This window comes from Cricetulus griseus, chromosome 3 (assembly GCF_003668045.3).
Source record: "Cricetulus griseus strain 17A/GY chromosome 3, alternate assembly CriGri-PICRH-1.0, whole genome shotgun sequence".
Lineage (NCBI taxonomy): Eukaryota > Metazoa > Chordata > Mammalia > Rodentia > Cricetidae > Cricetulus > Cricetulus griseus.
In genome coordinates this window covers 90,339,429-90,367,249 of record NC_048596.1, presented here as the reverse complement: position 1 = coordinate 90,367,249, position 27,821 = coordinate 90,339,429, and the positions used below count along the sequence as shown (strand labels likewise).

Sequence of the window (27,821 nt, the reverse complement as noted above, 5' to 3'; positions counted from 1 at the left end):
AAAATGGGTCATAAACTGGAAAGACAATTTTTAAACCTGAAATTTATCTTACAGGCTACCTGGCCAAATATGGGAATAGACAAAATGTTCTTGAAGTTTATAAAAATAAAACACAAGAGTGGGGTATTGGGGAGACAATTTAAACTAAGTATCTGCTGCAAGTTGTATTCTACTAAAAATTAAATGGACAGATTACTGACTTACTTTTCCTGACAATACAGACTGAGCATTCTTAAGTTAACCTGAAGTGCTCTAAAATCTGAAACATTTGAATGCTGACATGATGTATCATGAACTTTCTAATTTTGGATTCTGTACTTTTAGATGACTGATGCTTAGCATGTTAAAGTGTAAATATCCTACAGTCTAAAACAAAACAAAAACCAAATAAACAAAAAGCACTTTAAGATCTCAAAAACATCTGGTCCATGGCACTTGAGATAAAAGATCTGCAATCTATATAAATGTTCATCAGAAAGCTGGGGTAGGGCTATAATTCAGCTGTAAAGTGCTTGCTTAGCATGTAGGAGGCCTAACTTCAACCCCCAGTATTATCATACACAGAAAGGGTAAGTTGTAATCATTTATAAAAATATGGCAATACTTCATGACAGGAGAAATCCCAGGACTCTAAGGAAAAATAGATGACACTGTCTCTTGCTTCAAATCCATTGGAGAAAAAATGAGAAGAATGAAGTTTGCATCTTAAATTTTAAAAATCCAGGGAAACAACAACAACCACATATGACTTGTTATGGGTGCTCTGTATCTGTCCAAATTCAAGTATTAGAATCCTGACCCTGGTATCTCAGAAGTGACTGTATTTGGAAACAGTATGATACAGATATAATTAGCTAATATAAGGCCATACTGGAATAGATTAGGCCTCTACTGTAGTATGATTGGGTTCTTATAAAAAGAAAACAACTTGGAGAAAGGCACAGTGGTGGTTTGAAAGAAAATGGCCCCTATAGGGAGTGGCCCCTATAGGAGGTGTGGCTTGTTAGAGTAGGTATGGCCTTGTTAGAGGAAGTGTGACATTATGGGGGGTGTGGTTTGAGGTCTCATATGCTCAAACTACACCCAGTGTGGCACACAGTTGGTTCCTGTTGCCTCAGCTTCTTCACCAGCACCATGTCTGCTTGAACACCGCCATGTTCTGCCATGAAGATAATGGGCTAAACTTCTAAAATTCTAAGTTTTCCTTTAGTTGTCATGGTCATAGTGTCTCATCACAACAGTCAAAACCCTAACCAACACAGACATAAGAGAATGCCACATGAAGATGAAAACAGAACTGAGTGATGTCTCTACACACAAATGAATGTCATAGATTTCTAGACAACTTCCAGTCCCTGGAAGGCATTTATCAAAATTCTTCCTTTTGATAAATGCCCTCAAGATGCTGACTTTAATTCTGGACTTCTGGCTGCTCTAAAACTATGGGTCTAAAGTTGTTTAAGCCACCATTTGTGGTACTTTGCTATAGTAGACCCAGGAAATGAAACACCAGTCTCAGGCCTAACAAATTAACAGGAAACATGGCTCCAGAAAGCTGGAAGCTCTAAGGAAAAAGTATAATCTCAGACAGTTTTGATGAGGCATTCAAAGACTACCAGGACATGTGTATGGTTTTCAAGAGGGAAAAAGCTGAATTTTGAAAAAACAGAGCTTATATGTTGATTCTGAACCAAATTCTGCAATGGATTATTTATAGACTATTTATAGTTCTTAGGAGAATCTTATAAGTCATATCAAAATAACCATAAAATACCTGGTGTTGCAGATAAATAGTTCTGGATTAAAAAGAATGGCATAGGTTTAGAAAAAGGACTAAGTGGATTTTAGTAAGAACACAGCCTGTAAGGACCACTTTCTTTCTTCAGAGCTTACATGACTCTGCCTTTGCATTACTGATGATTTGTTCTTTTTGCTTTTCAAACAACATGAGAACAGTAATTGACTTTATAGATGTAAAGGGTCTCTAAAAACTGTTAATATACCAGTAGACAGAACTAATATCCAAATTCTAACACAATTAATAGTCTATATATTTAGAAAACACCCAGAAGGATGAAATTTTATAGGTAGAACCACTAATAAATAGCATACTTATGACCAAAAGCAATTCTCCAGGTCAGTATGTTATGAACAACAGCACATGCCAAACAAGTGGAAAGACTTCATATGGCATTACTCTAGCTCGGGCTTGCTTCAGGATGGGGCTTTCCCCACAAGGTAATCTAAAGTTGTCTAAACACCTGAAGTGCTGGGTGTGATTCTGTAGAATCCACACTGTGTGGAGGATAGTGAGTGGATTACAACCAAATAATCTGGGGAAATGAAAAGATAATTAAAACAGACAGAACTGGCCCAGGTAGGCCAGGGGCTGTCTCCGGTTCCAGTTTCGTGGGATCCAGCACACCTGGACACTTTCAAGGCCCCTGTGGCAGTTTCACCTCCATTCGCGACAAGAGGACAGACATCAGAGTATTGGAACTGTTTGCATCTACCAGAAGGGAACCTTGGTCCCATACCCACCAGGAGAGGAAGAGACTCCTGCTACACCCACAAGAAGAAGGATGAGAAGAGATCAATGTAAAAGCACATTCAACAACAGAAAACCCAATATGACACCACCGGAGACTAGGAACCATACACCAGCAAGACCTGAACATCACAATGCAGATGAAGCAGAAGAGAATGACCTTAAAAACATCTTCATGAAAATGATAGAGGACCTCAAAGAGGACATGAGAAAATCCCTTAAAGAAATGGAAGAGAAAACAAACCAAAAAATACAAGATATCAACAAATCTCTCAAGGAAACAGTTCAAGACCTAAAAACTGAAATACAGACAATAAAGAAAGCACAATCTGAGAGAATGTTGGAAATAGAAAAGCTGGTTAAATGACCAGGAACTACAGATGTAAGCATAACCAACAGAATACAAGAGATGGAAGACAGAATCTCAGGAGTTGAAGACACACTAGCGGAAATAGAATCATCAACCAAAGAAAATCTTAGTCCAACAAATCCCTAACACAAAATATCCAGGAAATATGGGATACCATGAAAAGACCAAACCTAAGAATAATAGGTATAGAAGAAGGTGAAGAAATCCAACTCAAAGGCACAGAAAACATATTCAGCAAAATCATAGAAGAAAACTTTCCCAACCTAAAGAAAGACATGCCAATGAAAATACAAGAAGCCTACAGAACATCAAATAGACTGAACCAAAAAAAAAAAATAAGGCCTCCTCACCACATAATAATCAAAACACCAAAAAAACAGAACAAAGAGAAAATATTGAGAGCAGCAAAGGAAAAAGTCAAGTAACTTATAAAGGCAAACCTATCAGAATTACACCTGACTTTTCCATGGAAACTCTGAAAGGCAGAAGGTCCTGGATAGATATTCTACCTACACTAAGAGACCATGGATGCCAGCCCAGACTACTATACCCAGCAAAGCTTTCAATCAATATAGATGGAGAAAACAAGGTATTCCATGACAAAACCAGATTCAAACAATACATATCCACCAATCCAGCCCTACAGAAAGTTCTGGAAGGAAATCTGCAACCCAAGGAAGTTAACTACTACCAGAAAAATATAGGCAATAGATAATAGATAATAATAGATATTATTAATAGATAATATTAATATCAATATTAATATTATTAATAGATATTATTAATTATAATAGATAATAATAGATAATCCCACTATACCAACAGCCAAAAGGAAAAAGGGACAGAATCCCACACATAATTTCGCCACCATCACCAAATCAAAAACAAACAGGAATGAACAATCAATGGTCATTAATATCCATCAACATTAATGGTCTTAACTCGCCTATAAAAAGACACAGATTAGCAGAATGGATAAGACAGAACCCATCCTTCTGCTGCATACAAGAAACACACCTCAACTTCAAAGACAGATGGTACCTAAGAATTAAAGGTTGGGGAATGATTTTCCAATCAAATGGACCCAAGAAACAAGCAATCCTAATATCCAACAAATTGAACTTTAAACTAAAATCAATCAAAAGAGATGAAGGAGGTCACTTCCTACTCATCACAGGAGAAATCCATCAGGATGAAGTCTCAATTCTGAACATTTATGCCCCAAATACAAAGGCATCCATGTTTGTAAAAGAAACATTACTAAAACTCCAATCAGACATAAATACTCATATACTTATAAGTGGGAGACTTCAACACCCCACTCTCACCACTGGATAGGAACACCAGACAGAAACTTAACAAAGGAACTAATGGAAGCTATGGCCCAATTGGACTTAACAGATATCTATAGAACATTCCACCCAAATACAAAACAATTTACCTTCTTCTCAGCACCACATGGAACCGTCTCTAAAATTGACCACATGCTTGGCAATATAGCAAACCTCAACAGGTACAAAAAAATTGAAATAATGCCCTGTATCTTATCAGACCACCATGCTTTAAAGTTAGAATTCAACAACAATACAAATTACAGAAAACCTACAAACTCATGGAAATGAAGTAACACCCAATCGCACAATTCCTGTCCAGGAAGAAATAAAAAAATAAATTAAAGATTTCCTAGAATTCAATGAGAATGTGGATACAACATACCCAAACCTATGGGACACTTTGAAAGCAGTGCTAAGTGGAAAGTTCATAGCACTAAGTGCCCACATAAAGAAACAGGAGAATAATCACACTAGAGAATTAACAGCACAACTGAAAGCTTTAGAAAACAAAGAAGCCAATACACCCCGGAGGAGCAGACACCAGGAAATAATCAAATTGAGGGCTGAAATCAATAAAATGGAAACCGGAGAACAATACAAAGAATCAATATAACGAAGAGTTGGTTCTTCGAGAAAATCAACAAGATAGACAAACCTTTATCCAAACTTACCAAACAGCAGAGAGTGAACATGCAAATTAATAAAATCAGGAATGAAAAGGGGGACATAACAACAGACACAGAGGAAATCCAGAGAATCATCAGGTCATACTTCGAAAACCTATATTCCTCAAAATTAAAAAATCTAAAGGAAATGGACAATTTTCTAGACAGATTTCACTTACCAAAGTCAAATCAAGAACAGATAAGCAACTTAAATAGACCTATATTCCCTAATGAAATTGATGCAGTCATCAGAAGTCTCCCAACCAAAAAAAGCCCAGGGCCAGATGGCTTCAGTGCAGAATTCTACCAGAAATTCAAGTTACAGCTAATATCAATTCTCCTCAAAGTATTCCATACAATAGAGGCAGAAGGGTCATTGCCAAACTCTTTTTATGAGGCTTCAATAACCTTGATACCCAAGCCACACAAAGACACAACTAAGAAAGAAAGCTACAGACCAATATCCCTCATGAACATTGATGCAAAAATTCTCAATAAAATACTGGCAAATCAAATCCAAGAACACATCAGAGAAATCATCCACCATGATCAAGTAGGCTTCATCCCAGGGATGCAAGGATGGTTCAACATACGAAAATCCATCAATATAATCCACTATATAAACAGATTGAGGAAAAAAACTCACATGATCATCTCACTAGATGCCGAAAAAGCCTTTGACAAAATCCAACACCCCTTCATGATAAAGGTCTTGGAGAAATCAGGGATAACAGGAACATACCTCAACATAATAAAAGCAATATATAGCAAGCTGACAGCCAACATCAAATTAAATGGAGAGAAACTCAATGCAATTCCTCTAAAATCAGAGACAAGACAAGGCTTTCCACTCTCTCCACACCTCTTCAATATTGTCCTTGAAGTTCTAGCTAGAGCAATAAGGCAACAAAAGGAGATCAAGGGAATACAAATCGGAAAGGAAGAAGTCAAACTCTCACTATTTGCAGATGATATGATAGTCTACATAAGTGACCTGAAAAACTCTACCAGGGAACTCCTACAGCTGATAAACACCTTCAGCAAAGTGGCAAGATACAAAATTAACTAAAAAAAAATCTGTAGCCTACCATATACCGATGGCACATTGGTGGAGAAAGATATCAGAGAAACATCACCCTTTACAATTGCCACAAACAACATAAAATACCTTGGGGTAACAGTAACCAAAAAAGTGAAAGACCTGTACTATAAGAATTTTTACTCTCTCCAGCCATTCCTCTCTTGGGTATATACCCAAATAGGGCTTGTACATACAACAAGGACACATGTTCAACCATGTTCATAGCAGCATTGTTTGTAATAGCCACAACCTGGAAGCATCCTAGATGTCCCTCTACTGAAGAATGGATTGAGAAAATGTGGCACATCTATACAATGGAGTACTACTCAGCAGAAAAAAGCAATGGAATCTTGAAATTTACAGGCAAATGGATGGAACTAGAGGAAACCATCCTGAGTGAGGTAACCCAGTCACAAAAAGACAAACATGGTATGTACTCACTGATATATGAATTTTAGACATAGAGCAAAGGATTACCAGTCTATAATGCTCTTCACCAAAGAAACTAGGAAACATGAAGGATTCTAAGGGATAAATGGTCCCCAGAAATGGAAGTGGCATGAACTCCTGAACTAATTGGGGGCATGAGGGTGGGGAGGGGGGAAGGAGCTGCTACAATAAGAGCAAGAGAAGAGGAGAAGAGGAGAGGAAATGGAGGGGCAGAAACATTGTGTTGGGGGAAGAATAGAGGAAAGAGAGCAGGATGAGAGATACCATATCAGAGGGAGCCACTATAGGTCCGAGAAGAGATCTGGAACCAGGGAGATCTCCAGAGACCTATAAGGACGACACGATCTGACAATCCAGGCAATGGTGGAAAGGATAACCCAAAAGCCCTTCCCCTAAAATGAGATTGATGACTTCTCTTTATGCCATCCTAGAGCCCTCACCCAGTGGCTGAAGGAAGCAGAGACAGACATCCACAGATATACACTGAGCCGAAATCGGGAATTTAGTTGAAGAGAGGGAGGAATGAAGAACGAAGGGGTCTGTACCAGGTTGGAGAAACCCACAGGAACAGTTGACCTGAACAAGGGAGAGCACATCGACCCCAGATGCTGTCCGGGAGGCCAGTACAAGACTGATCCAGACCCCTGAACATGGATGTCAATAAGGAGGCCTCTGCACTCCAGGGAGCCTCTGGTGGTGGATTAGTATTTTTCCCTGGTGCAAGAAGGGACTTTGAGAGCCCATCCTTGTGAAGGGTTACACTCTGGCCCTGGACACATGGGGAAGGGCCCAGGACCAGCATAGGAAGACTTGGTGGACTTTGCAGAGCCCCGTTGAGGGCCCTACCCTGCCTGGGGAGTAGTGGGTGGATGGGGTGGGGGGTAGGCTGGGGGTGGGGGAGGAGGGTTGGGGGTGAGGGGAGGGAGAGGGAGAGGGAGAAGGGACTTGAAATAAGCTTGTTCCCTAACTAGAACTAATAAAATAAAAAAAAAGAATTTTTACTCTCTAAAGAAAGAAATTAAAGAAGATACCAGAAAAATGGAAAGATTTCCCATGCTCTTGGATAGATAGGATCAACACAGTAAAAATGGCAATCTTGCCAAAAGCAATCTACAGATTCCAATGCAATTCCCATCAAAATCCCAACACAATTCTTCACAGACCTTGAAAGAACAATTCTCAACTTTATATGGAGAAACAAAAGACCCAGGATAGCTAAAACAACCATGTATAATAAAAGAACTTCTGGAGGCATTACCGTCCCTGACTTCAAGCTCCATTACAGAACTATAGTCCTGAAAACAGCTTGGTATTGGTACAAAAATAGACAGGTAGACCAATGGAATAGAGTTGAAAACTCTGATATTAACCCACACACCTACGAACACCCGATTTTTGACAAACAATCCAAATATATACGCTGGAACAAAGAGAACATCTTCAACAAATGGTGCTGGCATAACTGGATGTGGACATGTAGAAGACTACAGATAGACCCACGCCTATCGCCATGCACAAAACTTAAGTCAAAATGGATCAAATACCTCAACATAAACCCAGCCACACCCAAGGTCTATTAGAAGACAAGGTGGGAAATACCCTTGAATTAATTGGTAAAGGAGACTGCTTCCTGAGCATTACTCTAGTAGCACAGACACTGATAAATTGATAAATGGGACCTCCTGAAACTGAGAAGCTTCTGTACGGCAAAGGACACAGTCAGCAAGACAAAACGGCAGTCCACAGACTGCCACTGGGAAAAGATATTCACCAACCCCACATCTGACAGAGGGCTGATCTCCAAAACATACAAAGAACTCAAGAAGCTAGTCTCCAAAACACCAAACAATCCAATTAAAAAATGGGGTACAGAACTAAATAGACAATTCTCAATAGAGGAATCTAAAATGGCTGAAAGACACATAAGAAAGTGTTCAGCATCCTTAGCCATCAGGAAATGCAAATCAAAACAACTCTGAGATACCATCTTACTCCTGTCAGAATGGCCAACATCAAAAACACCAATGACAGTTTATGCTGGAGAGGATGTGGAGAAAGGGGAACACTTCTCCACTGCTGGTGGGTGTGCCAACTTGTATAGCCACTTTGGAAATCAGTATGGCGGCTCCTCAAGAAAATGGGAATGAGTCTACCACAAGATCCAGCAATTCCACTCTTAGGCATATACCCAAAAGAAGCACATTCATACAACAAGGACATCTGTTCAACGATGTTCATAGCAGCACTATTTGTAATAGCCAGAAACTGGAAGCAGCCTAGATGCCCCTCAACCAAAGAATGGATAGAGAAAATGTGGTACATTTACACAATGGAGTACCACTCAGCAGGAAAAAATACAATGGAACCTTGAAATTTGCAGGAAAATGCATGGAACTAGAAGAAACCATTCTGAGTGAGGTAACCCAATCACAAAAAGGCAAACATGATATGTACTCACTCATATGATATGTACTCACTCATATGTGGATTTTAGACATAGAGTAAAGGATTACCAGCCTACAATCCATACTGCTAGAGAAGCTAGTAAACAAGGAGGACCCTTAGAGAGACATACTTGTTCCCCTGGAGAAGGGGAAAGGGTCAAGATCCCCTGAGCATATTTAGAGCACGGGAAGAGGGGAGAGGGAGCTACGAGAATGAGAAGGGAAGAAGAGGAAGGATGCAGAAGTCATGAGGGAGCAGAAAGGTTGAGTCAGGGGAAGAATAGAAGAAAGGATATATGATAGGGTTTTAGTTGCGGGAGGGAGAAGGGAACTGGGATTGTCATGTAAAACAATCTTGTTTTTAATTCAAATAAAAAATCTGAAAAAAAAACAGACAGAAAATATGAAAACAACTTTTAAAGCTGAAGATCTGAAGTGTGAAAATTTTATTTAGTTTCTAACTTCTGATAATTAGCCTGGCCTCAAACTTACTATCCTCTTGTCTCAGTTTTCTGAGTGCTAGGATTACAGGTGTATGCCACTTAAGCAAGGGTCAACATGTAAAAATTATCTGGTAGTAGAGTTTTAGAAATATGAGAAAGACCTTCTTAACAAAGAGTTGCTTGTACATGCAAAGTACTATTTTTGGGAAGAAAGGAATTGTCTTTCTGACAATGACTGACAATGTCCATGCAGAACCAGATCATGTGGGTGGCTTGTTTTCAAGGAGTGTCATCCTTGTATAGGAGCAAGAGGAAAAATCTATGATTATAACTCCACTGTGGAGCAGCAGAACTTTGCAGTCAAGACGCCTGGTTTAGAATTTCGTTTGCAGAGTAAAAGAATCTCGCAGTGACTTGCAGAGACAAGAGTGAAGTGACTACTTCTCTCTCTTCTATCTCCTCATTCCAGTTGCTATGTGCAGTGAGAGCAAAAAAGGGAAATTTAGATATCATTTTAGCTTACTTAGACTAGTAAAATTAAAGGTTCTGGAGACACAGCTCAGCTTGGTATCTCTTCTAATTTTGTAAGTAGTCTTTTTACCCTGTGAAATTGGCGGGCTGTCACCATTTAAACATAATTATCTTACCACCTCATTCTCTCTAATTCATCAATATGCAAGACACCATTAATAATTATACTCATTGTTCTATAAGGAATAACACTTATGTCATCCTACTAGAATAAATTTGGTCATTCATTGGAGAAGGGTAATTAAGAACAACTAAAAAACATGATTAGTTGATTTTAAAAACATCTACTATCTTGAAGAATGTTCTCCTCTGTTAAGCTAGTATCAGTGCTCAGTTATAAAATTACTAACCTCCTCGAGCAAAGCTATTGGATGGGTTTACATCCAAATGTCCTGGCACTACCTGCTTAAGCACAGTGGACATTCTTGAAGTCCTCCTTTCAGTCCCTAAAGTCAGCCAAAAAAAAAAAAAAAAAAAAAAAACCATGGTGTTCAGGTTAACATTACTCAAATGACAAAAAGTTATCTTCATGTGTAGCAAGTCTAATTGCTGCCAAACATTGTATTTTTTAAATCCCCAAAAGCTTTATTAGAGATAACACAGCTATGTTATTATTTCACCAGAGATAACACATATTTGAAAGATTGTAGAGTTAGGTTTGGCAAGTGCAATCAGAGAACCCAATGATAAATGAAGCAAAGCATGCATGGTGTTACTTTGCAAGGAAAGCCACTTTCTGCTTATGTTGAGTAATTCAGATAGCTGATAAAGCCAAAGAGACCAACTTCTCAAGTCACATGCTCCTGTCTAACATATCAGGGTTACCTCTACATGAACCCTTTGGGGTTCCATCACATGATAACTGAAACAGAATATTAGTACAAGTCTTAATGGCTTTATCCAAATCTACAGAAAACAAACTACTACAAAATTTTAAAAGGCTAAAGAAATTTTTGGAATTTCAAATTTATATGATAATTTTTAATCAATATACATTTAATTAATCAGATTTTCAGTTTATACATTTGACTTCATAATAATATGTTAAGGTTTATGTAGAGTAGATTCTGGTACTTTAGGGGTTACTTTATGTTTGATAACTTCTGTTTTATTACTATTTTTAAAAGAAAATAATTGGATCTCTACACATAGTTATTAATTACTAGACATAAACAGTGGTACTTTGACTTCTAAATAAAAGAAGGTAAAGTTATGGCCTTGCAGGGTAAAAATTTTCAGGAGTCATGTTGAAGTAACTAAAAGCATTTATATAAAGAGATTAACTTCAAAAACAGAAACTACCTTTTCAGAGTAGTTGTCAAGAGAATATCATCAGCTCTTACCTGGGGACAGAGCAAGTGCTGGTCTGACAGTCAGGGTATTGTTGCCTCTGAGTTTCTGATGGACAGTAACTGCAGTCAATAAGGCTTGCAAGTACTTTTCTTGTTCTATGCTACTGGAAGATTCTAAAGAGGAGGTAGAAACTATAATACAAAAGAAAAATATATAAAATAAAAGTCTGTTAATAAAATAAGCTTAACTATATTTGCTTATACTTTCTTTATATAACTTCATGCTACCACACCCAAATATAGAAACCAGTTAGATTTAGAGCCTGATCAATTATGTAGCTTGTCTTTTGATGCTGGTTTCAACATATCTACTTCTCAACTGCTCATGATTCTCCCATAAAAGGCCCCACAGGACTCGCCTTCTAAACATAAGTGTATTGATAGAATCAAAATGAAGATCCACAAATAACATCTCCTTGATGGTCTCCTCGCATATTGCCCATGCTACTGTGTGGGTACAGAGAGGATAGAGTGGGTTTCTTTGGCATTCTAGAATAGGCAGAGGTGAGAATGTCTTAACAGGTTTAACAGGTGACATGGGCACTGGGGCTCTGTTCCTGGAAGGGTAGAGGAAGATAGGAGGAATATAGGAGCCACTTAAGTCACATGTCCTGCTCCTATTAAGGGGCAGAAATCAGGCACAAATACAAACAACTATAAAGCAAATAGTTGGCAGCCAGGAATATGGGTCTAGTTTGTGTAAAGCAAAACTGAATCACTGAAATGGGTTCAGGACCTTTATTTATGTATTATTTTTAATTTTTGATAAAGGCTCATGTAGTACAGACTAGCCTCCAAGACATTAAGCTGCTAGGCTGACCTTGAAATACTGCTTCTCCTGCCTCCACCTCTCCCAAATGCTGGGATTACAGGTGGGTACTACATACTTGGCAGGCACAAGCATCTGGAAGAGGTGTCCTAAAAGGACAACAAAACCATACATTTTCTTATACCTTAAACAGAAAATAATTATCATTATTTTTATCTGCTCTAAGACATCATCAAATATAAGGTTCACATGCCATTTTCAGCTATGACACTATTCTTTCTGATCACATCAATTAGAAGGCACATCCCAATTTGAAAAACTTCAAAACAGAATAAGCAAATGAATTTATTCAGAAATATAAAATGCATACTGGAATATAAAAGTAAAATTCCTATCAGACAAATCAGAACTAAGGACTAACTTCCCCATTGTATCTTGCCACTGTTCCAGAACTCACAGGCTGTCTGCAGTTGTATCTGCTTATGCTCTAATATACACACATTGGCTTGGGAGAACTCTCCAAAACAGAAAGTGGTAAAATGAGCTTCCTTTTTTAAAACACTGCTGAAATGCCAAGCCAGGCACAATACAGTACTGTGCATGATGCCCTCAATCAAGCAAATTATGAGGGGGTATACTGGCTAACTTTCAGGAGGGAAGTAGATAAAAACAGAGATCTCAAAAACCACATGGCTTTTCTACCTTCTTGACCAAAGATTTTAGGTTCTAAAGAAGAATGTTATTCTCCAAATCATATCTAAGACTGTAGTGGGCCAAAGTTTAACTAGAAACTATGAAAAAAACTCAGCAAACTATAGCTCAAGACATTATTATTCTGGTCATGGTGCTCCCAAATATCCCTGGGACAAGGGACAATATCACTTCCTACTTCACTAGCTTCCTGAAAAATTCTTGGTCTGAGACTAAAGCTGCATTCTGGTTGAGTTTACTGTTACCATTTGTGTATATTCACATGCCACACAGGACAAAATCCCTATTTACCTATGCAGCTGTTAAATTTATCTGGATGCCTTTCAGAAAAAAGAGCAAAGATTGGTACAATCTAGTTTCTAACAATGAGTATTCTGGTCTGCCAGAATGAAAACAGCCTAGAACCAAAGACTATTATCTGTGAAAAACTAAGAAATAAATAAGATGTTAAATTCAACATGGAATCCCACATGCCCACAGCTGTCTTCACTTAAGTCCAACTTTGTATATTCTGTTTTTGGCACAGGGAAAAGGGTGTGGTGAGAGGCATCTGGACCCAGGTTTTACTCCCTTTACCTCTGGGAAGACGCTGTCTCTCCAGTCTCACTGTGGCATTCAGGATGCCCTCAACCTTCAGGGATCCAAGACCCTGCCTCAGTCTCCCAGGGAGCTGAGTCCACAGGCTTAGACACTGTGCCTGGTGGGGGGTTAGGAGTACTCTTCAGTGAGAGCTGTGTTGTACAGAGATGCTTACCGGCTTGAGGGGAGTTCTGTGATTTGAAAAGACCAACAACTCCCTTCCCATGGAATCCCCCAGATCGGAGGAGCAGAGTACCACTTCTTGAGTTCTTCCAACATACGACGGGTAGGCGATTGTGTCGATAGCAGCGGGCTACTCTTAGTAAACTACTGTCTTGTACAGCTTGAGGTATGACTAAAAGGCCAGGGTAGCTTCAGGAATGCAGAGGGGAGAAAGAGAGTGATTGGGAGAAGGGTAAGAAACATTGGAAGCAATATAATATAAAAGTATAAATAGCATGTCACTATGAGTTTTGAACATGCAGAAACACACTGGTGGAGCTGTATCATAAATATGGAAGTTCATTTAAACTCAATTTTTTTTTTTTGAAACAGGGTCTTATCATATAGCCCTGCTTGGCCTGGAACTTGCTATGTAGACAAGATGGTCTTGAACTCACAGAGATCCATCTGCCTCTGCTTTCCTGAGTACTAGATTAAAGGTCTGTGTTACGAGAAAAAGTCAAACTGTCAACAACTCACAACAATGACAACAGAACTGTAGACTGCCTGAGAAGTGAAAGGGTTAAAAATCAAAATAAAATGATTTTTGGAATGACAACAAAAAGTTCAAAGGTCAGAAAAAGTTGAATTGTTTCATTAACACTACATAATGATGTTTATTTATTTATTTATTTATAGTCAAGGACTTACTATGTAACCCTGGCTAGCCTGGAATTTGATGGAAACTGAGCTGGCTTTAAATTCACAGAGATCCATCTGCCTCTGCCTCCTAAGGGTTGGGATTAAAGAAAGGTGTGTGCCACCAAGTCCGTGTTATGATAAATTTTTTAAATAAAAAAAACTTAAAATTAATTCTCAGAATTTCATACAACATATCTCCATGTTTATGTATTCATTTTTAAAGACTGGGTCTCAAAGTTCAGGATAGGATGCTGGGGAATTGTATGAGTACATAATTTGTAAGTGAAAGAAGACAGCAATGTGTTTTATTTGAATAATCACATTTATGTTAACTCCTTGACACGAATCTAGCAAACTTTTGGTGATTTTTTATTATCATGGTAAAATATGCTTGGCATAAAATTTACCATGTTATTATTCACTTCACAAATACAGTTCTCTGAAGTTAAGTACATTAATAAGGTTGTATATACCTCACCCCCACTCTTCTCTGACATTCCCCCCTATTCTTGTTCATTGCCTTCCCACCAAGTGTCTTCTGCTTTCAGGTCACACACACCCTTCCTAAGAGAAAATGTAGTACTCTGTCTTCCTCTATTGCCTTCTCCTGTCCCCTCCTTACTTCCCTCTTTAAGACTCCTCTCCCTCACTAGTACTTTCACTTTCATGTCATATGTATGTATGTATGTAAAAGTAGATTCTGCATATTAGGGAAAATTTGATATTTGTATTTACAAGTATAGTTTATTTTGCTTAACATGATGCTCACCAGTGCCATCCTCTTTCCTACAAATGATATATTTCATTTTTCAAAGTTGAATAAAATTCCATGGTGTATATCTACCACATTCTCTTTGTTCACCTGTGATGGGCATCTAGGTTGGTTCCATATTTTAGCTATTGTGAACAGTATTGCAATAAACATGGACAAGCAAATGTGTCTGTAGTGGGCTGACTTAGATTCACTCAAGTTTATACCCATCAGTGGTACAGCTAGATCAAATGGAAATTCTATTTAGTATTTTGAGGAACCTCAAATCTGATTTCCACAGTGATCACACCATTTTATATTCTCACCATCAGGATAAAAGGGTTCCCCCTCTAAAATCCTCACCATCATTTATTGCTACTCATTGTCCTGTTAATATCCATTCTGACAGGGGATGGGAATGGAATATTTTTTTTCTTTTTTCTTTTCTTTTTTTTTTTTTTTTTGGTTTTTCGAGACAGGGTTTCTCTGTATTGCTTTGAAGCCTGTCCTGGCACTCGCTCTGTAGACCAGGCTGGCCTCGAACACAGAGATCCAACTGCCTCTGCCTCCCAAGTGCTGGGATTAAAGGCGTGCGCCACCAATGCCTGGCTAGTTGGGAATGGAATCATAATGCACTAACTTGCATTCTTCTTGGGATTAAGGATGATTAACATTTTTCATATATTTATGGGACACATTTCTTCTTTTTGGATCAGTCTTCTCAAGCATTTATTCATTTATTGAATAGATGATTTTGTGTGTTTAATTTTTTCCCACCAAAGTAACTACTTTCTTATGGAATGTTTATTAAAAGTTCCTGTTATCATTTTAACTTCCCTCCTTATCCCTTTTTTTCTTCCTTCCTTCTTTTTTCTTGAGACATGTTCTCACTGTAGCCCATGCAGTCCTTGAATTTAGAGAGCATTCTATTTCAGTCTCTAGTATGCTGGGATTATAGGTGTGAACTGGCCTCTGGATCTTCTTCACTTTCTTAATGCTAGTTCTGAAGTGAAGGTGCTATAATTTATCATCATACATTATGGTAACACTTTTCCTGTTCCAAGAAACCTATTCCTATCTCAAGGTCTTGAAAAAATATTCTCTGGTTTTTTTTTTTGTTTTTTTTTTTGAGACAGGGTTTCTCTGTGTAGCCCTGGCTGTCCTGGAACTCACTCTGTAGACCGGGCTGTTCTTGAACTCTGCCTGCTTCTACCTCCTGAGTGATGAGATTAAAGGTGTAGGCCACCACTGCCTGGCTATTCTATTTTCCAATTTTATAGCAGCTTTATTTTAAAAACATTTTATATGTAAATCTATAAATCAGTGGGAATTGAGATTTTATGTGTAAGCCAGTAGTCAAGATTAATGTTTCCTTATAAGGAAACGTGTGTGTGTGTGTGTGTGTGTGTGTGTGTGTGTGTGTGTGTGTGTGTATGCATGTGTGTATGTATGTATTTCCAGGACTATTTATTAAACAACAACAACAAACAACATATGTTTTGCATATGTTATTCTTACTTTAGGTCATCTTCACACACAGGCTGGAAAACAGACAAATACAAAAAGAGAGATAAATAAGGAAACTGCACAGAGGGAACAAGCACTGTCACCTTCTGCTATAGCAGAGGTACTTTTCAGTAATCTACTTCTTCTGAGAATACCAGTGGGATGCCATCTCATATTACATAAAACGTATTTCTTAAGTCTACACATCTCTGGGATCTTGTTCTGGAATACTTTGAAAATTCAAATGGGAAATAAAGAAAGGTCTCTTTCTGGAGCCGAGTGACACTTACCTCCTGCACAGTGAATACAGCCTATTGGAGGCAGTGATTCGGAAATACTCCGGTTTTGAACGGGAGGAGGTGCCACTTATGGTTCCCAAACCTAAGCGCTGATAATCTCTGAAACATGCTTTTTCCACCAACTGTTCCATTGTGGATTTCTCTGAGGCCTTCAGGGTTGTACTTGTTGGGAGTTCACTATCATCTGAAACTGACAGGCAGAAACAGGTTTTGTCAAAATGATTAGCTCAAAGTTAAGGACTTAAAATAGCAGCAACAACAACAAAAAGTACTACTACTTCATCTTTTTGGAGACAGGGTCTCACTATGTAGCTTGGGGTGACCTGGAACTTGATATGTATACCAGGCTTGTCTGGAAATCACAGAGATCTGCCTGCCTTTGCCTCCCCAATGCTAAGTTTCAAGGTATGCAATGCCATGCCTGGTTCAAAACCTCCTTTTGAAAAAGTTTTTTATGTTAGGGTTACCAGGATTTTATGTATAATAAATTAAACCATATAATTTCTACAAGGGATTCATCTCAATATAGATGAAAACAGTAATGGAACTCAGGAAATATATTAAGAGTAACAACTAAAAAAATCAGGGAAGTAATACCATTTAAATAACTTCTAAAAACAAAGTGAGGCATGGTAGGTGCATCCTAAAAAACCCAGCATTTGGGAAGTAAAGGCAGGAATACTAGAAGTTCAAGGCCAGCCTTGGCTACATAAAACCCTCTCTCAAAAAACAAGGGAATAGAAAATTCACCTGGTGTGGTGGTGCACACCTTTAATCCCAGTACTAAGGAGGCAGAGGAATTTGGATCTCTGAATTTGAGGCCAGACTGGTCTTCATAGTATATTTCAGGCCAGCCAGGAAGATTCCATCTCTAAGAGAAACAAAACAAGAGCAAAACAGCTAAAAATAACATGATTTTAAATTCATTAGCCACATTTTTCTGTTTCAGCCAGGCCTGTCCATTGATACTAGCGTACAGTAATTTGTATACAGAACTCTTAAAGAGAAGATAATCTGTTAGGAAAATTTATCTTTAATAAGATCACTACCATAAACTCATCATCCAAGGTTTTGTATTATTTTTAAAAGAATACATTTATATTGAAATTTCTAGGTTAATTAAAAGCATAGTAGAGGGAGCCGGGCATTGGTGGCACACGCCTTTAATCCCAGCACTCAGGAGGCGGAGGCAGGCAGATCTTTGTGAGTTTGAGGCCAGCCTGGTTTACAGATCAAGTGCCAGGACAGGCTCCAAAAACAATACAGAGAAACCCTGTCTCGAAATATCCCCCCCCCCCAAAAAAAAGGAAGCATAGTAGAGGGAAAACTATGAAAAGTTCACTTGGTTCCTGGAAATCCTTTCATTAGAGGATGTAATTATACAAAAAACTGTCACTCTTTGTAATCACAGGTTCACATTCCTCTATGATGTAAATATGAAAGAATTTACTCAATAACCAAGTACTTTAGAGATTTTTTTTTTAAAAAAGGGCAATTTCTAATGTGTACTGCATGTCACCACAACAAAAAATTAATTTTAAAAACTGTCCTAATTTTCTATTTGTTTTTAATATAAGAAAAGTTAAACTTTCAAAGGCCTCAGAAATGTACTCAACAGGCAATGAAAAATATGGTTCTCCTTTGGACAATGCATTGTGGCACATGTCTTTAAAGCATTCAAGGCAGGCAGATCTCTGGGAGTTTGAGGCCAGCTTGGTCTATATACTGAGTTCTAGGACAACCAGGACTACATATACAGAACCTGTCTCAACACAACAAAAGATACAGCCCTCTCCAAAACCAGACAAAAACTAAAGCCCCAAACAAAGTAAAAGAGCTAGTTATGGTGCCACGTGACACATGTCTGTAATCCTACTATTTAGGAAGTGGAGGCAGGAAGAAGATCCTGTGTATGAAGCTAGCCTGGACATAGTAAATCTATATTTCTAAAACAAGACAAAACAAAACAAAACTATGAAAACCAACAATTATCCCTAAAGAATAAGACTTTGTGTTTTAGCTTGAGAATTTAACAATAACACACTGAGGTGCCAGTCCTTTTAGCTTTAGAGGAGGAAAGAACATTAGGTAACCCGGTCTTTTGGTAGAGTAATTATGTAATGATTTTTATTGTTTGAGTTTTAGAGGAAGAGTCTCACTATGGTTCCCAAGCTAGTCTTGAATTTATGAGCTGAAGTGATCCTCCTGCTTTGGCTATTGAGTAGCTGCAGCTATACACATGTTCTATCATGTCCAGGTATAGATTGCTGCTTTTTGGTTTTGTTCCATGAAATAATTCAAATTAGAAGAGTCAATAATTATGGGTAGCAATATTTTGTATATGACTGTGAGTAGGCCAGAGTTTCAATAAGTGTTCATTTCAGCAATGGAATGACAAGTCTACTGTAGAATATTATTTTAAGGTGTGTTACATTTGTTTATGCTGTAGAACATTTGTTTTAATGATACAAAGATGTGTTGCATTCTTTTATGTTACATTTGTTTAACTTGGTGAAGCTATGATTCTTTGCCTGTTTAAAACATCTGATGGGCTAATAAAGAGCTGAACGGCCAATAGAGAGGCAGAAGAAATGATAGTTGGGGCTGGCAGATAGGCAGAGAGACTAGGAGGAGAAAGCTGGGAAGAGAAGAAACTAGAAAAGGAGGGAGGAAGGAACAAATAGATCAAGGAGGAGAAGATGTCAGTGGTCAGGCACCCAGCCAGCCACAGAGTAAGAGTGAAAGTAAGATATACAGAAGTTAGAAAAGGAAAAAGCCCAGAGGCAAAAGGTAGTTGGGATAATTTAAGAAAAGCTGGTTAGAAACAAGTCAAGCCACAGGAAGCCACTTCCTAAATATAAACCAGTAGCACAGGCAATGAGAGCAACAACTAATAAATGGGACCTCCTAAAACTGAGAAGCTTCTGTAAAGCAAAGAACATGGCCAATAAGACAAACAGCAGCCTACAGAACAGGAAAAGATCTTTACCAACCCCACATCTGACAGAGGGCTGATCTCCAAAATACACAAAAAACTCAAGAAGCTAGTCACCAAAACACCAAATAATCCAATAAAAAATGGGGTACAGATCTAAACAGAGCACTCTCGACAGAGGAATCTCAAATGGCTGAGGGACACCTAAGGAAATGCTTAACATCCTTAGCCATCAGGGAAATGCAAATCAAAACAACTCTTGAGATACCTTCTTACACCTATCAGAATGGCTAAGATCAAAAATGCCAATGACAGTTTATGCTGAAGAGGATTTGGAGTAAAAGGAATGCCCCTCCGTTGCTGGTGGGAGTGCAAACTTTTACAGTCATTTTGTAAATAAATATGGTGGTTTCTCAGAAAATTGGCAATCAATCTACCTCAAGACCCAGCAATCTCACTTTTGGGTATATACCCAAAGGATACACTTACACACAAGGACATTTGCTCAACTATGTTCATAGCAGCATTATTCGTAATAGCCAGAACCTGAAAACCCAGATGCCCCTCAACCGAAGAATGGATAAGGAAAATGTGGTTCATTTACACAATGGAGTACTACTCAGTGGTAAAAAAAAAAAAAAAAAAAAAAAAAAAAAAAAATGACATCTTGAAATTTGCAGGCAAATGGACAGAACTAGAAAAAGCCATCCTAAATGAGGTAACCCAAAACCAGAAAGACAAATATAATGTGTACTCATGCATAAGTGGATATCAGACATAAGCAAAGGAAAACCTGCCTACAGCCTGAAACCCCTGAGAACCTAGGTAATAAAGAGGACCCTATGACAGACATACATGGATCCACCTAGGAAGGAGAAAAAGACAAGATCTCCTGAGTAAATTGAGAGCGTGGGGGTGTCAGGGAGGAGGATGGAAGAGAAGAGGGGAGGAGGGAAGGGGAGTGAGGTAAATGTATATATAGCTTAATAAAAAAATTAAATAAATAGAAAGAAAGAAACAAGCCAAGCTAAGGCTGGGCGTTTATAAGAAAGATTAAGACTCTGTGTGATTTATTTGGGGGCTGTGTGGTGGGCCCCTAAAAGAGTAAAAAGGTAAAAAAAAAAAACCAACTACATTTTGGCATACTAATGTGGGGCTCTCAAATTTTCACATAGGGCCTGAGAAAGAATGAAAAAAGAAAGAAAGAAAAAAGAAATAGGACATTGCTTCTTTATTTTTTGCATATATATATGAAATATATATATGAAAGAAAATTATTTTACATATCAATCCCAGGTCCCTCTCCCTCCCCTCCTCCCCTGCCCCCTCAACTAACACCCTACCTATCCCATACCCTTTCTGCTCTGAGGGAGGGTGAGGCCTTCCATGGGGGGGGGGTCTTCATAGTCTGTCTTATTCTTTGGGATAGGGCCTAGGCCAACACCCTTGTGTCTAGGCTCAGGGAGTATCCCTCCATGTGGGATGGGCTCCTAAAGTCCATTCCTATGCTAGGGATAAGTACTGATCCACTATAAGAGGCCCCATGGATTTCTGAGGTCTCACTGACACCCACATTCAGGGTTTCTGGATCAGTCCCATACTGGTTTCCCAGCTATCACTCTGGGGACCAAGAGTTCTCCCTTGTTCAGGTCAGCTGTTTCTGTGTGTTTCACCAGCCTGGTATGGACCCCTTTGCTCATCAGTCCAGTTGCATTTCAGTTCAGTTCATATTATATTATTTCTTATCTTGCTCTCTTCTGTTGGTGCTGCTGTTCAACCAGCAGTGCTAACTAGAAAGGGCAAACTAAGTGAAAAAAAAAAAAAAGGTGGGGGCCTAGCAAGCAAGCTAAGTAAAAAACAACAACAACAACAACAACAAAACTGCTATGGCAGCTCAGGTACCAGCTTCCTACATCTAGGAAGTTTGAATGCAGTTCCTGGTCATGAACCTACAAACAGGCCTCAAGCTTTAGGCTTGGCTCTCACAAACATAGACGTGTACAGAGCCAGCTGAGAGCCATGCAGAAGATTCAGATGTAGCTTAGCAGTTTAAAGTTTTGCCCATGCTATCAAAAAGACTAGAGATACAAAGTAAAAGAAGTCCAGATCAAAAAACCTGCAAACAGGTTCCAGTGTGTTTTACAATGTACATAGGTTTAAGAAAAAAGAAAATGGGTATAGACAGTCATACAAAGAAATAAATAGATTAAAAATTATAAGCAAGCTAGAACAAGGAGAGGAGGACATCAGAGGCCAGCCACCCAGCTACACAGCAAACCATGGAGTAAGAGTGAAATTAAGATTACAGAAATAGAGAAAGATAAAAGCCCAGAGGCAAAAGATAGATGGGATAATTTAAGATAAGAAAAGCTGGATAGAAACAAGCCAAGCTAAGCCTGGGCATTCATAAATAACATGACGCTGTGCGTTTTATTTTGGAGCTGGGTGGCAGCCCCCCAAAAGAGTAAAAAGCCAAAGAATAAAAAGAGTAAAACAAACAACAACAGAGGTCGTTTTATTGCTCACAGGGATAAGTCTGTGTATATTCCTTTTTACACCAGGGAAGCATACAAACATAAAATCTTGTAGGTTCTTTATCCTAATAAGCCAGATGAATATTTTTTAGGCAACATTCTCACTAAAAATGAGGTTTCTTTTAAAAGGTTGTTAGGGTGCTAGTTGTATAAATACTACTGATGGAATCTAAGCTCTTGAATTTAAAAAGAGACAATATTATTTCCTATCCATTACATAATATTTTATGTATTATATCCAAAGCATATTCAATACTTGGTTAAAAATTGGAAAAAAAGGGGCTGGAGAGATGGCTCAGAGGTTAAGAGCACCGACTGCTCTTCCAGAGGTCCTGAGTTCAATTCCCAGCAACCACATGGTGGCTCACAACCATCTGTAATGAGATCTGGTGCCTTCTTCTAGTGTGCAGATATACATGGAGGCAGAATGTTGTATACATAATAAATAAATAAAATCTTTTTAAAAATTGGAAAAAAAATCATTCAACAAGACACCTTACTTTCTTGTATTTTTTCCTAGCTGAGGAATATCTTAGCTAACTACATGTATTTTTACAATTATTTTTCAGGTATTTTTTAATTATCCAATGATTTCTCACCTTCAGTTCCCCCAATCTTCAACTTGGAATATAGTTTTGGTTTTTTGAGACAGGGTTTGTGTAGCCCTGGCTATCCTGGAACTAGCTCTGTAGACCAGGCTGGCCTCAAATTCACAGAAATCTGTCTGCCTCTACCTCCCCAGTGTGGGATTAGAGGGGTGCACAACCACCACACAGATTCTTATGCCCTTGTTTTTATTCTATATGAAAGATTTCCTTCTTTCTCCCTTAAATAAGCCCCAGATAAAGATGGCTGGTGTGTGACTTAGTAAAGGAGCAATATAAACTAACAAATATCAGGCTGGGGATGCAGTTCAGTAGCCAGAGTGGTTGCACAGTATACACAAAGCACTACAAAAACAGGCATGATGGCACCTGCAACACCTGCAATCTCAGCACTCAGGGGGTGAGGATGAGGAATTCATCCTTGGTTACATGGTCAGTTTAAGGCTAGTCTGGAGTACATGAGAGCCTGTCTTTATTAAAAAAACAAGTCAACCAAAATCTTTTCTAAACAATAGAATATTAGTAAAAATTTATCTTAACAGTTCTGAGAAACTGTTAAGTACTCACAAAGTTTTCACAGCTATTGTGCATTAGAGTTTATGTACAACTACAACTTAGTCTCTTGTTACTCATTTAAGAACAGACAAGCATGGCAGCTCACACCTAACCTCAGCACTCAGGAGGCAGAGAAAAGTGGATCTCTGATGGGGGATGTCCTTTTGTGTATGCTGTGAATATATGTTTCTCTCTCTTTTTTTTCTTTAAATTAGAAACAAGCTTCTTTTACATGTCAATCACAGTTCCCAAACCCCTATCCCAACCCCTTTCTGCTCCCCAGGGAGGGTGAGGCCTTCCATGGGGGAATCTTCAAAGTCTGTCAAATCATTTGGAGCAGGGCCTAGACCCTCCCCAGTGTGTCTAGGCTGAGAGAGTATCCCTCTATGTGGAGCGGGCTCCCAAAGTTAATTTGTGTACTAGGGGGAAATACTGATCTACAACCAGTGGCCCCATACATTGTCCAGACCTCCAAACTGACATCCTCATTCAGGGGGTCTGGAACAGTCCTATGCTGGTTTCCCAGCTATCAGTCTGGGGTCCATGAGCAACCCCTTGTTCACGTCAGCTGTTTTTGTGGGTTTTTCCAGCCTGGTCTTGACCCCTTTGCTCTTATTGGTTGATGAATAAAGCTGTTTCAGCCAATGAATGGGCAGGATTTAGTCAGGTGGGAAATACAAACAGGGATAGAGAAAGGTAATAGGCAGACTCAGGGAAATGTCACGTAGGTACCGGGAATGTAGGACTCCTGGACATTCTCTGGTAAGCCAAGACCACATGGAGATACATAGATTAATAGAAATGGGCTAATTATTAAGAGAGAGCTAGCCAATAAAAAGCCTGTACCATTGGCCAAACAGTTTATAATTAATTTATATTAATTATAATATATAATTATATTATATATTATATATTGTGTATTTATTTGGGACCAAATTGCTGTGGGTCTTGGCGGTCAGAAGCTTCCATCAACAGATCTCTGTGAGTTCAAGGCCAGTTTGGTATAGGTAGCAAGTTCCAGGACAGCCAGGGCTACATAGTGAGACCCTGTTTCAAAAACAAAAAAACAAACAAACAACAACAACAAAAAACCAAGAAGGAAGAAGAAAATTGAATTATGGAAAAGGAATTCTTACATACCAGAAATGTCATCTTCTTCATTCCACCCAGGACGATTTACTCTCTCCTCCACAATTGTTCCTGTTCTCTTCTTCAATAAATACTGCCTCCCAATTGTCATTTTTCCTGCCCTTTTGGCACCTTTCACAATTGTTTTTGAGAAAGTTCTGATAAACACAAGAAAAAATCATTTTAATATAAAGGCTCTACTAATACTTTTGACATCTATATTACTCACAGTTTCTTCTTCAGACCTACATACTTATGGACAGTATGTACTATGGTATATATTTTTGTTAAGCTTCTTAGTATCACTTTCCATATTGTGGAAAACTACTTTCCTATAAATGTCACTGCCATTAGGACACTGATTCAGGCAAAAAGTACAAGAACTTAAAGTGTGACACAAATATCTCTCCCTCTCTCCCCAGGGTCTCTTATATCTCTTATATCTCTGGATCCTGGAATTTGCTATGTAAACTAGGTTTGTCTTGAACTCACAGAGATCCACTTGTCTCTGCCTCCTAAGTGCTGGGAATAAAAGGGGTATCACCATGCCCAGCTGATTACTCAAATCTTAAACCCCCTGGTTTAGCTTTTGGGCATTCTCAAGCCTATTCTGTTATCCATACCACCATCTCCACCATGGCTCCCATAAATCACATTAGCAAGTCTTCAATCATGCACTGAAATTCTCTCTCTTCCTTCATATCAAACTTTCTCTGAGGTCACATGACAATAATGCTTGGCAACACATTTCTGAAATATTTTAGATATTTAGGTGTGCATGATACCTTTTCTCTAGCTGTAAACCTGCTCAAGTATAGAAAAGGAGTAATTTCTCTTTAGGAGGATAAAATAACAACTCAGATATTGAGAATCCTTCTGAAAATCAGTTTTAATTAATGAGATAAGAAATATTAGGAGTTGACAAAAAAGAGGGTGAGAGGGGAGAAAGAATCCAAAATCTCAGGACCCAAAGCTACACAGAGAAACCCTGTCTCGAAAAACCAAAAACTCAAAAACAAAAACAAAAACAAAAAGAAGACGAAGGAGCTGAAAGGACCAGCAAAATGGTTTAGTGAAGATAGAGGTGTTTGTTACTGATGACCTGAGTTCAATCCCTGGTTCCCACATGGTGAAAGGAGGGAACTGAGTCCCACAAGGTGTCCTTTGACCTCCACACACAGGTGGCTCACAGATGTACACAGACACACAGACACACAGACACACACAGACACACACAGACACACACACACACACACACACACACACACACACACACACACACACACACACACACACACACACACACACACGGTATGAGAAAAGCCATCATTAATGAAATATAGGTTACTTCCTCTCAGTTGGCTATGGAAGGGCTGAAGGCAAGAGACCCATCTTCCCTCTTACCGAAAGGAGGTGTTCTTTTCTTTCTGCTTGGGTAAAATGATTTGTGGGGTAGTTTGTCCAGCAGCAAAAGCAAAAGTACTAAAAATGGACTGAGGATAACGGAACTTCATTAGCTGTTTCTTAAAGATGTCTACCACTTCTGGACTGACTTCTTCATCAAATGCTACTTTAATCAACTAGAGATAAAAGAGACAGACATATCAGAAGCATAAAGAATTTGACAACTTATACTCTCATCACTGAAAGCAAACAAAAGTGAACAGAAAAATAACAATGTTAAATAGAAAAAATATTAGGAATAGAATTATAACTGTAGAAGTTATAGGATTTTGGAAGTTGCAGGGATTTTGGATAATATGAAATACAATTTTTAAATTTAAAAGAAAAAAGTATGACTAGCCAGATGGCTCAGCAGGTAAAGGTGTTTGCAACCTGAATTTGATTCCTAGAATCCATGTAAAGATGGGCAGAGAGAACTGACTCCACAAAGTTATCCTTTGACCTCTACATACACATTATGGCATGCATGTGTATGTACATACAATAAAATAAAGCTTAGAAGTGAGGTTCAGGAAAGTTTACTTTCAATATAGACTGTCAGTTGACGAGAAAAATTATGTTCTTGAAGTTGGTTTTCTTTCAAACTATCTTTTCTGTAATGAGACTGGGAATCAACCTAGGTGAAATAGAGAATGTGTCTGTTCTGTTTCTCAACTGTTAGATCTAGAGAATGAGCGTAGTCTAATAGGGTTCCTTCTTATCCATAGATACAAACAAATCTAGGAATAGAAAAGGCAGTTTCACAAGAATCACAAATAGTGTAGACAGGCAACATTTAAGTATAGAATTCCTTGGTAGCTGGAACAGTAAGAAGATCCCTAGTAGTCAAGGCTGTCAGGTGATATGACAAGGGTTTGGGTTCTAAACCAGCAGCTTCACTGAAAGAGCACAGGAACCCTGAGGTGAGGCCCCTCCACTAGAAAGGGAGAGGCAAGCACTGGGATTCTTGCAAGTCTGAGAGGTCAGCAACAGGAAGCAAAGAATAGGAAAATCAAACTATTATAAACATGGACATTAAAAAAGAAACAAGGAAAAAAAGGTCCCTTCTCCCACGCACAGTACACATCACTGTTTCTAAAGGTTTGGTAAGTCAAAAGCTTCTGGAAAAGTCACTGTTTCATAGAGGGTCATTCCTGACAATAGTATCTTAGCTCCAGCTAAACTTTTCAGAGTTTTACTTTTCCCACAAAAAAAGCCATAGAGTATTTGCTTCTGAAAAGGACAGTTATTTTTACCTATAGTTTTATCAGTAGGAATTGAGGAATAAGTTGTCAGAGAACAAGAGCCATTGTGTATCTAACTATCAATTTTTTGATCAAGGGAATCCTGAAGTGTAGTGTCACATCCAAAGCCAAAGACAACCCTCCCAGACACTCACCTTCTTACCCCTAGCATCTAACTTCTGACCCTATGACCACAGAAAATAGATACATCACTAGATCTGTAGAAGATTTTTTTTTTAAATTAGAAGGCTTTCTTTCTTGATACATGCTGAATATTGTGTATATGAAAACAAAAAGTTGAAAATACTCTAAAAACACCATGTGAGTTGGGTTTTGAAGTTTTACATTAGGGACACTCAAGTGATAGAGTCTATGCAAGTATTCTGAAATCTGAAATACTATGGTGTACCTGGAAAGATGCTGATGTAATCTGCAGCCCTTCTTGCATGTTCTGCTGTAGCTGGTTCTGCATGGTTATCTTCTTCTCCTTGGTGATGGAGGCAATGGGAAAGCTCCGCACAACAGTCTGTTCACCAACTGTAGGAAGATGGGACACAGACTCAGCAATAGCACTTTATAGCTAAGGTCTAGAATCTCTTCTGAAGAATTGTATCAGCAGAGGACAATGCCAGGGATGCAGTGAGAGAAAACACCAAGATCTAGAATCTTACACAGTAGGG

At 38.6% G+C, this 27,821-nt stretch overlaps 1 protein-coding gene across 2 annotated transcripts in view; it reads right to left on the bottom strand.

Annotated features, from left to right (window-relative positions):
• The window catches only part of Sbf2 (SET binding factor 2), a 342,185-nt gene that overhangs the window by 45,763 nt on the left and 268,601 nt on the right, over positions 1–27,821 (bottom strand). For both annotated transcript variants that reach the window (XM_027410074.2, XM_027410075.2), the window contains 6 exons: positions 27,551–27,678; positions 25,859–26,034; positions 24,467–24,612; positions 16,689–16,887; positions 13,453–13,649; positions 11,210–11,350 (listed from right to left, as the gene is read on the bottom strand). In XM_027410074.2, the coding sequence (XP_027265875.1) occupies positions 11,210–11,350; positions 13,453–13,649; positions 16,689–16,887; positions 24,467–24,612; positions 25,859–26,034; positions 27,551–27,678 (987 nt within the window). The remainder of the gene's footprint in view (positions 1–11,209; positions 11,351–13,452; positions 13,650–16,688; positions 16,888–24,466; positions 24,613–25,858; positions 26,035–27,550; positions 27,679–27,821) is intronic.